General features: G+C 49.7%; 1 protein-coding gene across 5 annotated transcripts in view; it reads right to left on the bottom strand.

Moving 5' to 3' along the window:
• TRPV1 (transient receptor potential cation channel subfamily V member 1) overlaps positions 1-18,384 on the bottom strand; it is a 44,393-nt gene that overhangs the window by 19,711 nt on the left and 6,298 nt on the right. The window contains exons 1-9 of one of the 5 annotated variants that reach the window (XM_032320362.1): positions 18,185-18,294; positions 7,163-7,482; positions 6,225-6,391; positions 5,996-6,148; positions 5,376-5,516; positions 4,944-5,242; positions 4,234-4,413; positions 1,690-1,848; positions 233-328 (exon numbers count right to left, since the gene is read on the bottom strand). In XM_032320362.1, coding sequence (XP_032176253.1) covers positions 233-328; positions 1,690-1,848; positions 4,234-4,413; positions 4,944-5,242; positions 5,376-5,516; positions 5,996-6,148; positions 6,225-6,391; positions 7,163-7,449 — 1,482 coding nt within the window. In that variant the 5' untranslated portion in view covers positions 7,450-7,482; positions 18,185-18,294. The other 4 variants (XM_032320363.1, XM_032320360.1, XM_032320361.1 and 1 more) reach the window with 4 other exon arrangements.

Raw genomic sequence — 18,384 nt, 5'->3', positions numbered from 1 at the left:
TGCAATCCCTGCAGTATTCTAAGGTCAACTGTACTTTCAGTCCTGACTGTCCTTGAATGTGACTATCCTGGGTCCACAGGACCCTCAACCCCCAGTCATGAATGTCTGGAGAGCTCTCTTCTTCACCTGTATATCTCTCCCATGAATTAAAGAGTGAGTGAGCACTGGGTGAGTCTCTTGGCTTTTTGTTTCGGTGATAATGGAGACTCACAGTGTGGGAAGGAATGCTTACCCCTCGGAAAAAGAAGTAGACTCCCCCTGATACAGAAAGAATCTCGCCAGTGACTCGGAAATAGTCCCCAATGGTGTGTTTCAGCTTATAGGGAGGCTGCAAGGTGTAGAGAAGTTAGTGACTCCATTCACTTATTCACTCATTCAACAAACATTTTCCAAGCCCTGTGTTTAAGAGCCACCCCCTGCCCAAAAGGCTCAGCCTCTACTGAGAGAAAGGCATAGGGGCATCTGGGTGGCTCAGTCGGTTAAACATCTACCTTTGGCTCAGGTCATGATCCCCAGGGTCCTGGGATCGAGCCCCAAGTCAGGTTCCCTGCTCAGTGGGGAGTCTGCTTCTCCCTCTCCTCCCTGTTGTGTTCTCTCTTGCTATCTCTGTCTCTGTCTGTTTCTCTCTCTAATAAATAAATAAAATCTTTAAAAGAGAGAAAGAGAGAGAGGCATAATTAAAGACAGTGCATTATTAGGGACACTTGCAACGAGGCCCCTCTGTGGGACCTGATTCCCAAGGGGGCAGACTCTAGGTGCCAAGCAGAGTATCCTTACAGTACTGTGCTGTCCCAGCACAGAGCTCTGCTGGGAGAAGGGTGATGGCATAGGTGGAAACACTCCTATAGACTCAATGCCATATGCTTCCTGCTGCTCCTATGGCCATGGTGAACCTATCAAGGTTTTCCATGGATGGTGGAAGGTGAGACATTCCACACACGTGTGTCATCCTTGTGTGTCAGACCCTTTCTTGGGGTGGGTTTCCTTTCTGCATGCCATCAGTGGTTTATAAAATACTGCTTTACTACTTGTCTCACTAGCATGTTTCTCTTTTGTCATAAAATGAAATTATTAAATGGTTTATTAAGTGGATAGAAGCCAGGTTTTACCTAACTCAGAAGTAGAATTTTATTTTTTTCATCTTTTTAAAGATTTTATTTATTCATTTGGGGAAAAGAGAGAGAGCACAAGCAGAAGGAGAGGCAGAGGGAGAGGGGCAAGCAGGCTCCCTGCTGAGCTGGGAGCCTGATGCGGGGCCCAATCCCAGGACCAGAGATCATGACCTGAGCTGAAGGCAGACATTTAACCATCTGAGCCACCCAGGTGCCCCGGAGGTGGAATTTTATATCAAATTTATAAACAAGGTACCCTGGAAATAAAGGCAACAAAGTAAGTGCTTGGGTAGCAAATGGAAAGGATTCAATTCAGTAACTCAAAGGAGTCGAAAGCTCCTGGCAGAGGAAGAAGTCTGGTCTTAAGCTGATTTGAAGGATGGCCCAGGGCCTGGCACAGAAGATGTGCTCAAGGGGCACCTGGGTGGCTCAGTCCGTTAAGTGTCTGCTTTCAGCTCAGGTCATGATCCCAGAACCCTTTCATCTCTTCAGCACACTGGGAAGGAGTCCAGGATCTTATAAGAATGCCCATCCCTCTCCCCACTTCCCTGTCGTGAGGCTGAACCTCAGTCCGCACCAAGCCATCCACAGGCCTGTAGTAGGCTGCTGTGGTGAAGATGATCATATACAAGCAGTAGACAAAGAAGTTGAAGTAGAAGATGCGCTTGACAAATCTGTCCCATTTGTCCTGCAGGAGTCGGTTCAGTGGTTCCACCAAAAGCATGTCGTGGCGATTCTAAAGGGAGCAGAGAGAGATAAGACTCACTCCCCAGCCAGAAACCACAGAATCTCATATCCAAGAGATCTATTTTAAAGTTCCACTATCCCTAAGATGGATGAGCCAAAATCAGATCATCCCAACCTTTGCTAGCCACCAAGCCCCACCCCCAGCCCAAGCTTAAGCTCCCTCAACAAGGTCCCTGTTCAATGTCTTCTTCAATACCTTTGGAGATAGGAATCTCCTGGCCTCACACAACCTGGGGAGAAATACTGTCAGGAAGATCTATCCTCTGGAGTTAAGTTGGTCTTCTCTTCTTTCTACCAGTTGTCCCTGCTCTGCACCTAGGGACTCCAGTACTGAATTTCTGCCCAAGAGAGCCTTTGGAGACAAGAAATGCCAGCCATACCCCCATAGCCCTCTCCTCTCTAGATCTAACACCCCAGCATTTTTGGAGACATTTCCTACATGGGCCAGCCCTCTGGGATTCTGAGTCTAGGCCCTGAATCATCATGGCAGCCCAGACAGAGGCTAATAGGGCAGAGCAAAGCAGGCTAGGCTGCTCTCTCCCCAAACTTTGCCCCTGTCCCGTGAGATACTGGGGCAGGCCCTCCTCACTGACAGCACAGACCCACCCCCTAGGTCTGCCTCAGAGACTGGTATCACCTTAGAAAGAATGGACAGGAGAGATGGCCTTTCAAAGCAGTTAACAAAGCACTTTACTTCATTAAGTGGCCCTGGGATGCTCATTCGGAAACAAAATAATTAAGTAAGATGCCTACTTCATACCTACACAAAAATAAATTCTAGGTAAATTAAGAAGCCAAACATAAAATACCTACAAAGGAGTGAAACAAAAGTACTGAAGGATATGTGTATAATCTTGAAATGGGAAAGACCTTGCAAAGCAAGACACAGGTCACAGAAGCTATAAAGGAAAAAGACTAATCTGACTCTCAAAATGAAAAACTTACAAGCAAATGATGCCTTATATGAAGTTAGACGGCAAGAGACAGACCAGAAGAAAATCAAATATTGGCTACATATGCAATAAAGAAAGGATCAATTCATTCTATAACAAGAGTACCTACAAATCAAAAGGAATGGGACCAACAATCCAATAGAAGAGATGGCGAAGGACAACGAATAGGAAATCTAACCAAAGAAATATGACTGGTCAGATAATTATATAAAATATTATCCACCTCACATTATCAAGAAAACAAGAATTAAGACATCAATAAGATAGCATTTTTGGCCCCAAGAACTTAAATTAGTTTTTGAGAAAAGATTGATAATACCCAGGTTGACAAGGACATGGGTAGATTTTTACCTACTAGTGATGGGCAAACGAATTGATGCAGTCTTTTTGAAGAACAATTTGGCAGTAGCTATTAAAATGTTAAAACATACATACTTCTTTGATTTAGCAATTCCAATTCCAGGCATCCTAGAAAAATTCCCAAACCCATGCCAAGTGGCTCGCAGCACTGTAGTAACAAAAAACTAGGAATAACTTAAATGTCCTCCAATGGATAAATGAAACAAGATGGGATTGGGAAGGAGACAAACCATAAGTGACTCTTAATCTCACAAAACAAACTGAGGGTTGCTGGGGGGAGGGGGTTTGGGAGAAGGGGGTGGGATTGAAGGGTATGTGCTTGGGTGAGTGCTGTGAAGTGTGTAAACCTGGTGATTCACAGACCTGTACCCCTGGGGATAAAAATAAATGTTTATAAAAAATTAAAAATTAAAAAAAAAAATGTCCTCCAATGGGCATTTACTCCCCATCCCTACTATGGAACACTATGCAGCCGGAGTTTTTCTGAAGGAAGCAGGCCCATATGTACTGATATAAAATGATCTACAAGACACACCATTAAATGAAAAAACTGTTCTACATTTCATATGGTATGATCCCATTTATGTAAATAAAATGAAACCACACATTTTTATATGGTATAAAAAGAGGATTCTTAGGGCGCCTGGGTGGCTCAGTGGTTTGAGCCTCTGCCTTTGGCTTGGGTCATGGTCTCGGGGTCCTGGGATTGAGCCCCACATTGGGCTCTCTGCTCGGCGGGGAGCCTGCTTCACCCTCTCTCTTTCTGCCTGCCTCTCTCAAGCGTGCTTGTGATCTCTGTCTGTCAAATAAATAAAATCTTCAAAAAAAAGAGGACTCTTTTTGTTTATCTGAAATATTTGTTTTTTTATGGGAAAATTAGCTTACATTATTTGTATGATGAAGGAAAACATCCAGTGGGAATAAATGGGGAGATGAGGCATCAGGGCCTAGGCCCCAAGCAGTGGGTTTTCCAGGCAAAGCTGGATGGGAGCTAGGACAAGGGCTGGGGCGCAGTGAGGCCAGAAGCCCGCCCTGCCCAGGCCCCACCCAGGCCCACTCACAGGGGTCTCACTGCTGCTGTAGGCGATCACCTCCAGCACTGAGTTCTTCTCACAAGTGTCAATGCAGGACAGGTCGTAGAGCGAGGAGTGCACGGGCCCATACGCCCATTCCGTGAACTTCCTGGACAGATGCCTGCACTCGGGCTCCTGGATCTCCCTCTGGAGAATATAGGCCAAGACCTGCCACAGGGATATAAGAGCTTGTGAGAAACCAGCCTGGAGCCCCCCACCAGACACATCCCCACTACACCCCCAGCTCTACCTCAATGATAAGTCTGCTTCCTAGCCCCATTGGAGACCAAACCCAGCCCCAGGAAAGCACTCACTTCTATCCAAGCAGCCTCCTGACCAACCTGTCCACTTACTCAGATGTCAGCTGCAGCCACATCAGACCCATGGTGGAGGATCACACCTGGTCACATCCATTTCGCCCTTGGCTCAACCTACCCCCATGCCCAGGTGCCAGCACCTCACTCCGACTCCATGTTTGGTTGGTGCTGCTCAGAGGTGGAAATCAGAAAAGGACAGGTGTGGTGCCTGGTTTCTGCTTAGCATCTCATACTTCCTCTGGTTTCCTCTAATAGCCCCTAGTGCCACAGCAGCAGGGCTCTGCAGGGTGGTGATCCCAGGTATGCAGCAATGTAGGCGCTTCCCTCCCACAGCACCCTCAAAAGTCATACCCCAGCTCAGCCATGAAGCCTGCCCCCTACCCCAATTTTCCCAGTCCTGGCAGCCAGAGCCAGTGGTGTCAGCCCCTTCTTGTTGGTGAGCTCCTCCAGCTTCAGTGTTGGGTGGAGCTTGGCCCCCAGGATCAGAATCTCATTGTACATGCTTGTCACAAACTTGGTGTTGTCTGCTGTGTTGTCGGCCACCTCTACCAGCGCATGCAGCACTGTGTTGCCCACGGAGTCCCTCGCGCTGATGTCCGCTGGCTGCCAAGAGTTCTGCAGCAGGAACTTCACGATGCCCAGCTGGTTGGTGCATGCAGCCAAAGAGAGGGGCAGCTCACCTGTGGCCAACACAGGCATATGATGGGCCTCAGGAATAGAGTAGCATGGTCCCTAGACCACCCAGCCTCCAAATCCCTCTGTCTCCACCCCAAACCTCCCCTTAGCAATTGTCAAAAAGCCACATGTCCCTACCAAAGTAGAAGCCAGGCCGCCCTTTGGTTTTCTTAAAGAAGTCCCCGTTGGCTGCAGCCTGGACGTCTGCCCCATTCTCCACCAGGAGGGTCACTAGTGCCATGTTCCGCCTCTCGATGGCAATGTGCAGGGCCGTCTGGCCTGTGGAGATGGGTGCTGTTGGGTTTGTACTCACAGTCCTGTGCTTGGGCAGGTACAAGAGGAAGACCTGGGCAAAAAATGCCAGATGACTTCCCCGCAAAACAGGAGAGCTAGACAGAATGCCCAATGGGGACCCAGGGAGTCCCCTTGGCAGAAGCAGAGACCCACAGGGGAATACCAGACTGGGAACTAGAGTCGTCAAAGCTGCCCAACATCAAGGAACAGTAGCAGAGACAGTAGTCATGGCTTCTGGAGGCAAAGAACACCAAGTCCACAGAGGGAAGGAGGGGACTGTCAGCACCAGCAGAAATCAAGTCCAGCAGGCAGGGGAGGCAAGGACCCCCTGGGCTCGGGAGATGCCACCTCAGTGGCTGGTATAGGGAGCAAGGAGCCGAGAGGCTTGCCCAGGCACAACAATGCCTGCTGGCTCCAGATGTGCTGGTGGACAGAGCCATGCCAGCCCCCGTCCCCCTCCTCACCCTTGTAGTAGCTGTCTGTGTAGCTGGCATTGACCAACTCCTTCAGGCTGTCCGTCTGCCGGGCAATCTCCAAGAGCAGGGGGATGGTGTCATTCTGTCCCTCGTGCAGGTTGAGCATGGCTTTCAGCAGACAGGTCTTCCCTGTCTCTGGGTCTGCAAGACAAAGGGAGGATCAGAGCTGGGCACAGTGGCCGGGGCCCCTCCCAGGAAGCCGGCTCCCCAGGGCCACCTTTGAACTCGCTGTCCATCAGGTGCTTCTTGCTCCTCTGCAGGAAGAGCAGCAGGCTCTGCAGCTCCTCACAGTTATTCTGAGCGACGGCTTCAAAGATCTTCCTGCGATCGTAGAGCTTGAGGCTCTTCTCAGATCCGGCAGTGACAGAATCCTGGGACGGCTGCCTGGGGACCAGAAAACCCCTTCATCAAACTATTCTGACCAGGGAGCATGACAGAAGCCCAAGGCAAACCAAAAGGGAAAAAATACGTGATACAAAACCCATGCCTTAGTCTAGGTGACTGTCCAGGAAACTGATGTAACAAGGAACCGTGGCGGTGCAAGTGCCCTCACTGCATCCCCAGCCCGCCAGTAGGCACCCTCTGGAAAGTCTTTCCTGCCACCACTTCCAATACCCAAGCCACTCACTTCTCCATTTGCTCAGGAGCTGGGGCTCTAGGGGCAGTGTCCTCCTGGAAGAGGCTGGAGATGGGGGTTTGAAGGGTTTGGATGGCCACTGCCAAGTGAAAAATATCCCTATACTGGCCTGGGAGTTAGCTAGTCTATGAGCCCTCCCTGACCTGCCTTGGTGGAGACACTTGGTGGGCTCCTCACTAGAATGGTTCTGCCCTCTCTGTCTGAAAGCCTCCCGGCTTTGAGCTTTTCTACTTAAAGTCTAAATCTTTGGGGCTGGTGAGCACTGAGGACTGGACACCTGGAAATCAGCCAGCAGCTAAGATCAGCGTATACACCAGCATCCATGACCATGTGTCCCAAAGCTGCTGAGGGCAGATGTTGGACCACATGACTTCTGAAGGGTCCCCAGCTCCCTGGCTCTGTGACCCACAACCCAGAAGCTAGAGCACCACGTGGTATCTCCATAGCTGGGGCCTCAGCCAGAGGAGCCAGCTCAGCTCCTGGTGAAGAAGGGGGTCCATGCTCCAGATACAGCTTACCTGGCACATGTGGGGCCATCCTCGTGCCTCTGGATGATGACAACGGGGTTGACTGTGATGGCTGGGCAAGAGGCTAGCTGGCCTTCTTCGTAAGAGCAATCCATAGGTGAAGCCTCCTCTGAGTCACACTTCCCAAAAAGCCGGCTGCGGCTCTTAGCCGTGGGGAAGAAGTGGGGCTTGGCTGGAGCTGACCTGGAATTAGGGTCTCCATCCAGGGGGTCTGGGCAGGAGTCCTCTTGGGATGGGTCCTCAGCCTGCCCTGAATCTGAGCTCCCCCATTTCTTCATCCTTGCCAGATCCTTCGTGGCCTAAGAGACAGCCTGCAGGCAGCCACCAAGATGAGGTTTGTTCCCAGCTCAAGGACAGCATGATTCTAGCCCATATCTGCCCTCCTTGCAAAAGCCCCTATGAAGCAGCACACCCCAGAGGTCCAATAGCTGTCGGCACTAGCCCCCTAGAACTGAAGCTTCCGGAGGTGCTGTGCCTCCTACCCCAGGCGTGAACTGGCCTAGTAGCCCCACGGGCATGGGGCTCAGGGGTGAATGGGTCCCCCAGCTCAGAGCCATCAGGCTCTGAAGGTCTTGAATGTATTACTCTCCTCTCTGGACCTAAGGTGCCTCTTCTGCAAAGTAGAATTTTAACCACTGCTCTGCCTCCCTCCAAGATCAAAGTAAGGGAACGATGGGAGTGGCTGTCATTGACTGCGCATTCAGGAGAGAACAAGGTGCTGGGGATGGCTCAACCCTGAAAAGCAGGGCAGGCTGTATCTTCACCAACAAGGTGAGCGGCGTGTCCCTGTCACCAGCCATATACTCCCGGGTCTTTGCTCTTTGACCCGGTTGGCCGCAACTGTTGAGTTTGTAGATTTTTTGCACTTCTGGTCATTTCTGTGAAATTGGCATATTTCAAGCATCCCTGAACTTGGAAATTTTAAATGATTCAGGGCTGGTTCAGGCCTTCTGGCACATATGGCTGTGAACTTGTTTTGATACTGCTTTCCATTCACTCTCTAACCTCCTCTCCCATGCTTTGCTCCATCCAAGCAGGAAATCCCCACTGTCTAATACCCAGGGCTCTCCCATATCTCAGGGCCTCCACCTGGGGTGCTTTTTCCCTTCTCCTCCTTTTACCCAAATCCTACCACCTTTAAGATGCCAACTCCCCTTGGCGTCCAGCACGGATGCTGCCTCCGCCACACCCCCAAGCTCTGTGCTGGCCATGCACCCCTCCCTGCTCCAGAGTGGCCCAGTTGGTTGTCTATCATCCTTCAGTCTAGCAATTTCCATCTGGTACTGCCCTCTCTCCCCCATAACCTGTGACCTCCTCTTGAGCAGGGAGCTTGCCTGATCCCCCGCCCCCCTTATGAAAAAAAGCTGGGCTGGTCTCTGTGGAGGACATGAAAGAGATCAGATACAGCCCTTTTTGTTCCCATTTGCATAGAAATTGAGATTCATGTTCCAGCAGTGGCTGGATTCCAGAAAATAGCCACTGGAGGAAAGGGAGGTGCCCCCTAGGCCTGCATTTTCAAGTGCAAGTTCAGACAGTGAACACTCAGAGCACATGGCTGGGCCTTGGCAATAAGTCAGCTACCATCTGATGCCCAGATCCTTGGAAGAAGAAAATGAGGTTGCCTCACCTCTCTGCATCCTGTAAGACAGACCCATCTTCCCTCCTGCCTGCCGTTCCTCCTTCAGGAGGGACCGAGTCTTTCTCTGGGTCATCCATTAAATGGAAACCCTGCAGCAGGAAGTGTCCCGGCCACAGAGAATCCCACTCCTGACCACTCACCCATTTGTTCATTCCATCACTCAACACCTATGTACAGAATCCCACTGGGAACCCAGGCCCCTGCTGGGGGGCACAGAGAGTGCTCAGGCCCCAAGTAAGACAGAACCTAAGTGCTGGCTGGGGCAGGGCTATCGCAGGAGGGGCCAGGGTACTGAAGGAGGCTTCAGGGAGGAAGTGACAGAGGATCTGGGCTCAGAAGAAGAGCAGGGTTGGTCTGGAACTGGGGGAGACGATGCAGATCCCAGACTAGCTGATAGAGAGGAAGCCAGTGGGACTGGAAGGCAGGCAGCAGGGTCAGAACCAGATGGCTGCTGTCCTTGGATGTCAAGGAACAGGATGTGGACATTATTGTGTGGATGGTAGGAAGCCACGAGAAGCTTCAGAAGCATGAAGACTGGCATTCTTCTATACTTTCAAAAGGTAACTTCCTGTTCAGGACTGTTCATACTGTGGGGAGCCTGTCACCTTTAAAAGGCACAGGAGGCTAGGAAGAATGAGAATAACTGACATGCTTGAGCATGTGCCATGCAAAGGTGGGTGCTGTTTGAACACCTCACATGCACTCACTTCATTTTCACTTGTCTGAGAAGTAAGCGTGTGACAGATGAGGAGATGCACACACAGTGGTTCCCTGAAGCCACACAGGCAGAGGAGGGAGCTGGATCTGATATGCAGCAGCCTGGCTCTCAAGCGTCTCCAGCACTCCACCACCTCTCTGAAGGCTCGAGGCTCTTCTCAGGCATCAGACTCAGCCCCAGATCTCATCCCAGAGTGGGGGGCTGATCAGATCAGGGTTCCCCAGCCCTGGGGCCAATCAGGCAGGGACAACACCCTTCCCATCAGAAGCCCCAACCTGTAGAACCTTCCTGCTCAAACAAGTATCCCAGGAAACTCAAAGCCCAAAATGAAGTATGAGTAAGATCCAGGCCATATGCCAGGTGTGGCTCTCCGAGGGCTATCCCCTTGGATAGGCCTGGCCACAAAACCAAGAATAAACCTACTTCCTGACTCACAGCTCTTAACACTCCAATAAGAGCACCCATTAGCAGGAGCGTCCACAAAATCCTTCTGCGATGTTCCTTTTTGCCTCTTCCTCTTACTGGCCCAAATCTAATCAAACCCAAGAAACATGAAGCAGCCTACACAGTAACATCATTCAGTAGGTCAAGAAACCCCAAGTCTGCCCCACATGCCCCACACCTGATTCCCTACCAGAAGCCAAGCTTCTTCAAGAGCAGAGGGAAGGACAGGGACTAAGAAGCTATTTGTTTTGGGCTGTGGGGTAGACAGAGACAGGAAAGCCTGCCACTGCCAGGCCTGGGTGTGTCTAGTACATGAGTCCCATGGCAATGCACCTGTCACAGTTGAACGTTCTGCAATGATGGGGTATTTCCAACCATGTCTTAGGGTATTTGATGGAGACAGTGGTTCTGATTTCTACAAGATTCATAAACACCAGTCTGGACTAAAGGACAGTCTTGAAAAAAATGACCCTGCTCAGCAAAAACTTAACTTGGCCTCTGGGCCTTCCTCAACTCCAGAGCCAAGGAGGACACTGGCCACCACCTAGGAGAAGCCTCCCTTTTCTCCCCAATCCAGATGAGACATACTGAGGTGCAGCTCTTCTGCTCCCTCTCTGCTCAAAGTATCTGTCTGTCTCTGGCCTCCCCGCAGGCTCTTAGGAGCTGGCCCAGGACCTAGCCCATACCTTTCTTGCCCTCTTGGCCTACCTGAGTATTTCCTAAAGAGGAATAGAGACCTGAGGGGCTACCCAACCTATGAATGAAGAGCCAGAGGAAATCTACCCAAAACAGAGTGACTGGAGCCTGGACAAGAACCCAGAGCTCCTGTCTCCCAGCCCAGCACCCCCTTAGTACAGAGAGGGCAATGTGCTGAAACCTCCACCCACAAACCACTGGCCTCTGCAGGACCCATGGCCTCTTTGCTCCAGGATGAGGGTCCAGGATGACTCAGGTACAAATAATACACATTGACCATGGCAACCTCCCCTATCACCTGCCAAGTGTTTATGATTAGCCACAGTAAATGCTCTATATGCACCCCCACGACCTTTGAGGCAGTCACTGTGGTTATCCCATGTTCAGATGGGGTAACTGAGGTGCTAAGAGGCTAGTTGAACTGCTTATAATCACATAGCTGGACAGAGGCAAAGCCTGGCTTCTGACAGCTCACTATGCCATTCTAAAAACTAACATCGACACTGGCCATCAAACAACAAAAAGGACTCACCGGCTAGATGCAGGCACAGCTCAGACACAGCAGGTACCAGGGAGCTCCGAGGCTATTGTTAATTGAAGGGAGAGCTGGAATGGTGTGGGGAGGAAAGCTGCCTCCCTGATTCTGTGAGGGTCCTTGGCCCCTCCCCAGGTCGCGGTTGCTCTGCACTGGTCAGGATGAGCTGTGGGCACGCTCTGGCACTCAAGGAAAACGTTTCCAGCAATGGCAGCAGCTGCTGTTGCCGTGGCTGATTCCCAGAGGATCCCAGAGCTTTTCCCATCATTTTTGCCCTTTTTCAGAAACCACTTAGCTGCTGCCCCGCCTCCCACCATGCCAGGGGCTGCAGTGCACTTAGCCACAACACAGCCCAGAACCAGCCAGGGCTGTGACCTCAGCTCACAAGGAAGAAAAGGGCACTGCTCAGGCCTCCCAAACCCACTACCCTTACAGACAGCATGGTCCAGGGGGGGAAAAAAAAAAAAAAAAAAAACACGAATTCACTTTTACAACCAGAAATGTCAAACCCAGCACCCTGTAGAGGATGGAAATGATCATGTCACCCATCATACAGTCCCGGCTTGACATCTATGGACCTGGTTTGGAATGCCATCTTTGCCACCAGCTGTGTGTGATCTTGGATGGGTCCTTGCCTCTCTCTGGCCTCTCATTCCCTATGGAACTGTGGTGTAGGGATTGAGGTGGGAGGCTTCTGGGTCTGCCAGGTCCCAGAGTCATTCAACTGGGATTCCTCATGGAACCACAGAACACAGGAAATTATTTTGTCTACTTCCTTGTTTCTCTAAGTATGATCCTAAATGCGCAGGAGAAAAGTTAATACAGTAAGGCTTAATTCCCTCCCAGAATATGGCTGAGAAAAGCTGCCAGTTCCTTCTGAGTATGCATTCAGTCTGCAGCCCAAAATGTCCTGCAGAACCCAACCTGGCAGCTGCCCATAGGAACCCTACATACCTCCACAAACCATAGGCCCCACACAGCCTGAAATGAGCAGCCACATGCCAAAAGCCTCATCATAGCCCTACTTGGAGTAGCTCACAAGGTTGAGCCTTGAGTCAAAAGAGCAGAGTGCAGACACTGCAAGGACTTTGGATGCCATTGGACAGTTTAGAGAGAGGCTGTGCAAACTCATTCTCCCAGGCCCCCCAACACCCTGGGCAGTGGCAGGGCTGAGATGGCCAGACTCATTCCACATGTGAGAAGTCCGTGCAGTTAGCTGACTGCCCAGGTCATGCTGTTGGTCTGGGTATGGAAGACAGGCCCATCTCAACATGCCACACCATGCCCCCTGCTTAGACACCTTCTTAGCTGTGTGCCCTTCCATATGTGCCACTTTAGCTGCAATTAAAATGAACCTTTGAATTCATCCCTTTTCTGAAATTTTGGTCAAATCCGTAGAACAGGAAAAATATCATTTTAACCATTTTAAGCATACAATTCAGGAGCATGAAGTACATTCAAAATGTGGGGCAGCCATTACCACCATCCATTTCCAAAACTGTTTTCACCTTGCAAAGCTGAATCTCTATACCCATTAAACACTAAATCCCAACTGCTCCCCTCCCACAGCCTCTGGAAACCAGTCTACATTCTGTGTATGAATTTGATTACTCTAAAATTGTCATGTAAGTGGAATCACGCCGTATTTATCTTCTTGTGACTGGCTTATTTCACTTACCATAACGTTCTCAAGATTCATCCCTGTTGTAGCAAATCGCAGATCTCCTCCCTTTGTAAGGCTGAATAATAATCCATCATATGTTTATACTGCATTTTATTTAGCCATTCATCTCTCAATGGACACTGCGGTTGCTTCCAACCTTTAACTGTAGGATGAACTATGCTGCTGTGAACAGGGGTGTACAAATACCTCATTGAGTCACAGCCTCCAATTCTTTTAGGTTTCAATTCCAGAAGTGAGATTGCTGGATCATGGAATTCATTCTTCATCATACATAACTATCTATTATCTATATATGAAAAACTCCCCAGTAGTGACCTCTCAGCCTACAAGTTCTCTGAGTCACTGTTCCTTCTAACCAAATGTGTGGGCCAGAGGTGCTGCGGGGAACCCCTTGGTATGGAGACAGGCCTATGCTATCTTAGGGACAGGCTCGGGCTCGCCAGGGCCAGGTCTCAGACATGGGCAGCCCTGGGGAACAGGTGGGAGACATCTGAGAAAGGCACCGAGACAACTGGCCAGCTCAGGGGCAAAGTCCAAGAAAGGGGCAGGTTGCACTTCTCCACCAGAACCGTCCCCTTGGCTGAGGTGATTTCTGCCTCTGGTGAAGACAATATACATCACTAAATGTGTCCCCTTGTAACAGAGCCATTGGGTGCTGACAACATCTCCCAGAGTCTGCATGGTACCCTGCATACTGTGAGGGCTACAGGGGAAATCATGGCCCTTCTCATCCTTCTCTGACTGCTTTTTCTCAACACACAGGACCTCCTTACGACTGACACTTCTAACTTCTTACCCCTTTCTGAGACTCCACTCCTCCAAGGACCCATCTGACTTTCCCAAGCCAGGGACTCCCTCATGCAGGGGTCCAACCCTCCCCTCACCCCTGAGCTCCATCCCTACCTCCTGGAATCTCCAGATGAAGACCACAGATCCCTTCTACTCAGCACATCCAAGCAGACTCCTCTGCCCTTCACAGTCCCCCCTCCTAATGTTCCTGCCTATAGAGACACCAACTTTCTTGTGGTCACCAAGCCTGATATACTCTGTCATCTCAAGCCTCTCCTTCTCTGTCCTATCTGGGCTACATTTCCATAGCTCACATCTATCCTTCTCTGTAACTAGCAGCTACTTCCTCTCACCTAAGGCTCCAGAGATACCTTCCTTCCCTGGTCAAGCACCCCGATTTACCACGTCTCAATCCCAGTCCTGGAACATCCTCCTGACTGTACGTAACTAGGCCTTATCCTTCAGCCTGGCACCCTGAGCCCACAGCCCCAGTCCCCTCTCCCACTGACAGCCCCTCCTGTCACCCGGACACATCTCCTTCCTAGTCACACCAACTGTACCTGCCTCCATGCTCTTCCCCTGCCCTTCTTCGGCCCAATATGCTTGCACTGTGCATCCACTTAACACATCTTTAAGGCTCAGGTGTCAGGTGAGACCTGTGATTACTGAGACTATCATTCAACTCCCACATCCTCCAAAAAGCCTATCAAGGGCCCAGTCTAAGTACTCACCTCTAAACTCTTACAGAAATCTCAGCATATGCCTTCCTGTAAAACTGGTGCTTGTGATCACAATGACAATAACAGCAGGAGATCCTTATTAAGCCCATGCAGTGTGCATGGGGTAAACACTTTGAGCATTAACTCATCAGACTCTCACAGTTTCAGGAGGAAAGTGTGATTTTGTCCCGTTTATGGATCAGGAAATGAAGTGCAGACAGGCTGTGTAACCTGCCCAAGGACAGGGACAACCATACCAGTCTTGTCTGAAGTTTCCTAAAGCTTGTATTGAGTTTTAACATCTCAGATGTTTGTGTCTTATTTCACAGACTTTAATGGCTTCAGGATGACAGGGCTCTAGCCCCCTCAATTTTCCCCTCAATTTTCCCTCTCTAAGCCTAGTTCCATGCCTTACCAAGGGTAGCACACTGTATTTATTGGCATTGTTTGATCTGAGCAAAATCTGCACTGAGTGGTTCTAGTAAAACTCATGAAATGGTGGCACAGACACCGCCTTAGAGGTGAGCACTGCGGTCATCAGCCTAGCTTTCTGGGTCATAATGGGCAACAACACTCCCCTCCCCCCAGCTTCCATAATTCTTTAAGGAAGGCAGCTATGCTCACCACTATACCACCAATGCCCGCTCCATAATTCTTTAAGGGTGTTCTTGGATCTATGTAATGATGTACCCATTAAAATTCTTTCTAAGTAGATCATGTCTAAATGATGCATTTTGGGAGGCGGCACATACTCCAAGCTCAGGTCTGATGAGGATAGAGCAGTCGAGGAAAGTACTAAAGGATACACCAGCCAGTGTGTGGGCCAAGTCGGCTGGAACCCACGTCACAATGGCTGTTCTTCTAGAGTTACCACCAGGGGGCACATTGACTTAAACTGAGCCCTTGACTCTGATGAGAGAATCCTCATTTCTTTTCTTCATCCATCTGGGTCCTGGATTTGAAGCCAGACTTACTGGTACAGCTAGAGACCAGCACACTCTCCTGTGCTGAAAAAGCCTGATTACCAAAACTGTCAGCCTGGCATTTCTGGGAGGAACCAGGTGGGAACCTGTACCTATACCCCACCCAAGGACAGTGCCAACTCTACTAGTCTTGTCTTGTCTTGAGCTTTCTAAATTTTGTGTTGACATTTCACTTCCCTGATCTTTGTGTCTTGCCTCTCAGATTTTATTTTTATTTTTTTAAGATTTTATTTATTTATTTGACAGAGAGAGACAGAGAAATCACAAGTAGGCAGAGAGGCAGGTAGAGAAAGAGGGGGAAGCAGAGCAGAGAGCCTGATGCAGGGCTCAATCCCAGGACCCTGAGATCATGACCTGAGCCCAAAAGCAGAGGCTTAACCCACTGAGCCTCTCAGGCGCCCCGCCTCCCAGATTTTAAATGGCTTCAGAGATCCCAGATGCAGATGGCAAACAGCAAGCCTGGAAGAAAATGACTTTCCTTTCTGCCTTTGGTCTGTTTATTAGCATCACTGGGTACCCATGTGAGTCAGTTTCTGAGGAGGGCAGAGCTCTTCGAGGGGTGTCAGCATACTCCAGAAGTGGGTGGAGCAGCCACCTAAGCCAGGGCAGGATAAGGCATCCACTCAGTGCCCTGCTCTGCAGAGCTGGGACCCAGGATGGGGACTGGGAACAAAAGGGAGAAGAGATGGGAGGGTCGGCAGCATGGGCAGAAAATGGAGGCGGGAGAGGAGGTCCAGTTGTGCTAGATGCCCACTGCATAAATTTGGGCTGACAGCCAAAGCTCTGGGCCTGCTTCCTCCATCCACAAAATGGGCAAAAGCATCTGCCCTACCTGCTTTACAGGGCTTTTCTGAGGATTAATAAGGATACCGGGCGTCAATAGTCTCTGTGAGCTGGTAAAGCTCTGGACAGGCATGGGGGATTATGGTTCTCATCCTCATTATTTCAAATGAGAACCGCATCTGCTGACTGTTGAGCTATATCCGGCCATTAGCTCGAGGTTCTGACTAATTGTTTTTTAATGAAAAAAGAACAAGATTTGCTTAATGTTTCATGACTCACACAGTGAGTATTTCTAAACCCAGAATCTCTCAATTTCAAAGACGTGATCTGTCCATCTAACTGTGGCTGAGACAAGAGGTCAGAGGCAAACTGCCCTCTTTCCTGAGACCACTGGGCACTAGCAAACCCACAGCAATTGAGTAGGGTGAATAAGATGGTCTCTGCCCTAAAGGAGGCCAGGATGCATGAGGAGGAAGACCTGCTAGGCTCTCTCTGATGCTTTACTTGGTGGGGAACCCTGTAATAGGCACAAGCCAGAGGCCAACAGGCCATGCCATCAGCAAACACTGAGAGCTGTCCTAGATGCCAGCTGCGATTATAATCCAGGGACAAATATAGGGCCAGGGAGACTGTAGCAGGAAGATGGCATTTGAGCTGGGCCTTGGACAAGGTATAATGTTCCGCCCTAGAAGAGGACATTCCAAACATAGGCATCAGCCTAACACGAAGGAGGAGGACAGGGAAGAGAACAGCTTAAAAGGAACCCTTCCCTCAAACAGCTTTCAGTGCAGCTGAGAAGAAAAATAGAGAACATGAAAACCGTATAAGCATAATATGGATCTAGTCACAGTCAAGAGCCAAAAGAAGGGTATGTGTGGCAGTCTCTGCCTCCAGGTTGGTTCGGGCCACCTTCTCTCATGGGCTGCTTTCTAAGGCCTCTCCAGTTAGGCTCCTGCCTTCTGCAACACCCATTTTCCAATCTAGAGTCTGCACACTGGCAGTTATACTCCTAAAGCCTCCAGGAAGCCTGTCCTCCATTCCACTGCCCACAGGAGAAAGTCCAAACCCCTCCATCTGGCATCCAAGATCCTTCACAGTTTGGCCAACATTTCCAGTCACAAGTCCTATCATACACTTTCATATGCCCTATGACCAAGTTACACCAGACAATTCCTCACAGCCTGCTTGCTCATGGCAGTCTTTCATGTCAATACATTTGCCCTCTCAGCCTAGAACACCAAAGAAAGTGGGCTCTGGGGTTGCATCCTAGAGCTGTGACCTTAGGTAGGTTACTTACCGTTTTTGAGTCTCAGTTTCTTCATATGAGCAATGAAGATAATAGTACCTATCTTTTAGGATCACCATAAAGATCAACAGGTCCAAACAAGTGGAGCTTAGATTAGCTCCTAGTACAAAGCAGGTACTCAAAAAATGTTAACTCTTTGTTGTTGGTATTGATGGACTGAAACTCTCAAGGTTTAGCTCAATGTCACTTACATTAAGAATGAATTGCTGCTCCTTCTGCACACACATAAATCTGTGCTAGTGTTAATTTTATTCCCTAGTGATAGAAAATCAGCAACTCATCATTGTGTTGACAGTAAACTCAGCTCGTAGTGGGTGTCAACAAATGTCTGGGTCAGTGCTGGGTGCAGCTGAGGCTTCCTAGGTCTGGTCTCTACTGTGGCTGCGGTGGTCAGGATACACCTAGTTATGCTGTGGTAACAAACAACCCCCAAATCTCAGGGGTTTCACATATCAAAGGTTTATTTCTCAATCACACTGCATGTTGCTCATTCTTTGGTGAGGGTTCTACGCCATACTGTCCTAACACGGAACCCATGCTGACAGAGCCTTTCTCTGGGACATTACCAGTCACTGGTGGCAAAAGGAAGGGAATGTGACAAATCAAGCACTGGCTCCTAAAGGCTACACAAACTGGCCTGAAGGCACAGAACAAGGGACACTCTTCTCATCACCTTTTACTGGTGAAAGCAAATCAGGTGGGAGAATGCAAGCCTACCATGTGCCTATAAGATCGGGACACAGGCAAACAGTCCTCAAGGCCAGTGGCTCATATCGGGATCATGCTGGTATCAAACACTTCCTGGTACCTTCTGGGAATAACAGCAAAAGCCATCCTCAACCCACCCCCTGCAGAGGCTCTAGGCCATGTACAATAAAAACAGCAGCAGAGCTCTGAGCTGACGAGCTTGGACAGGA

The sequence above is a fragment of the Mustela erminea genome, chromosome 18 (genome assembly GCF_009829155.1).
Source record: "Mustela erminea isolate mMusErm1 chromosome 18, mMusErm1.Pri, whole genome shotgun sequence".
NCBI classification, from domain to species: domain Eukaryota; kingdom Metazoa; phylum Chordata; class Mammalia; order Carnivora; family Mustelidae; genus Mustela; species Mustela erminea.
Note: the sequence above shows the minus strand (reverse complement) of the source record. Positions and strands in the feature narration are given on the sequence as shown.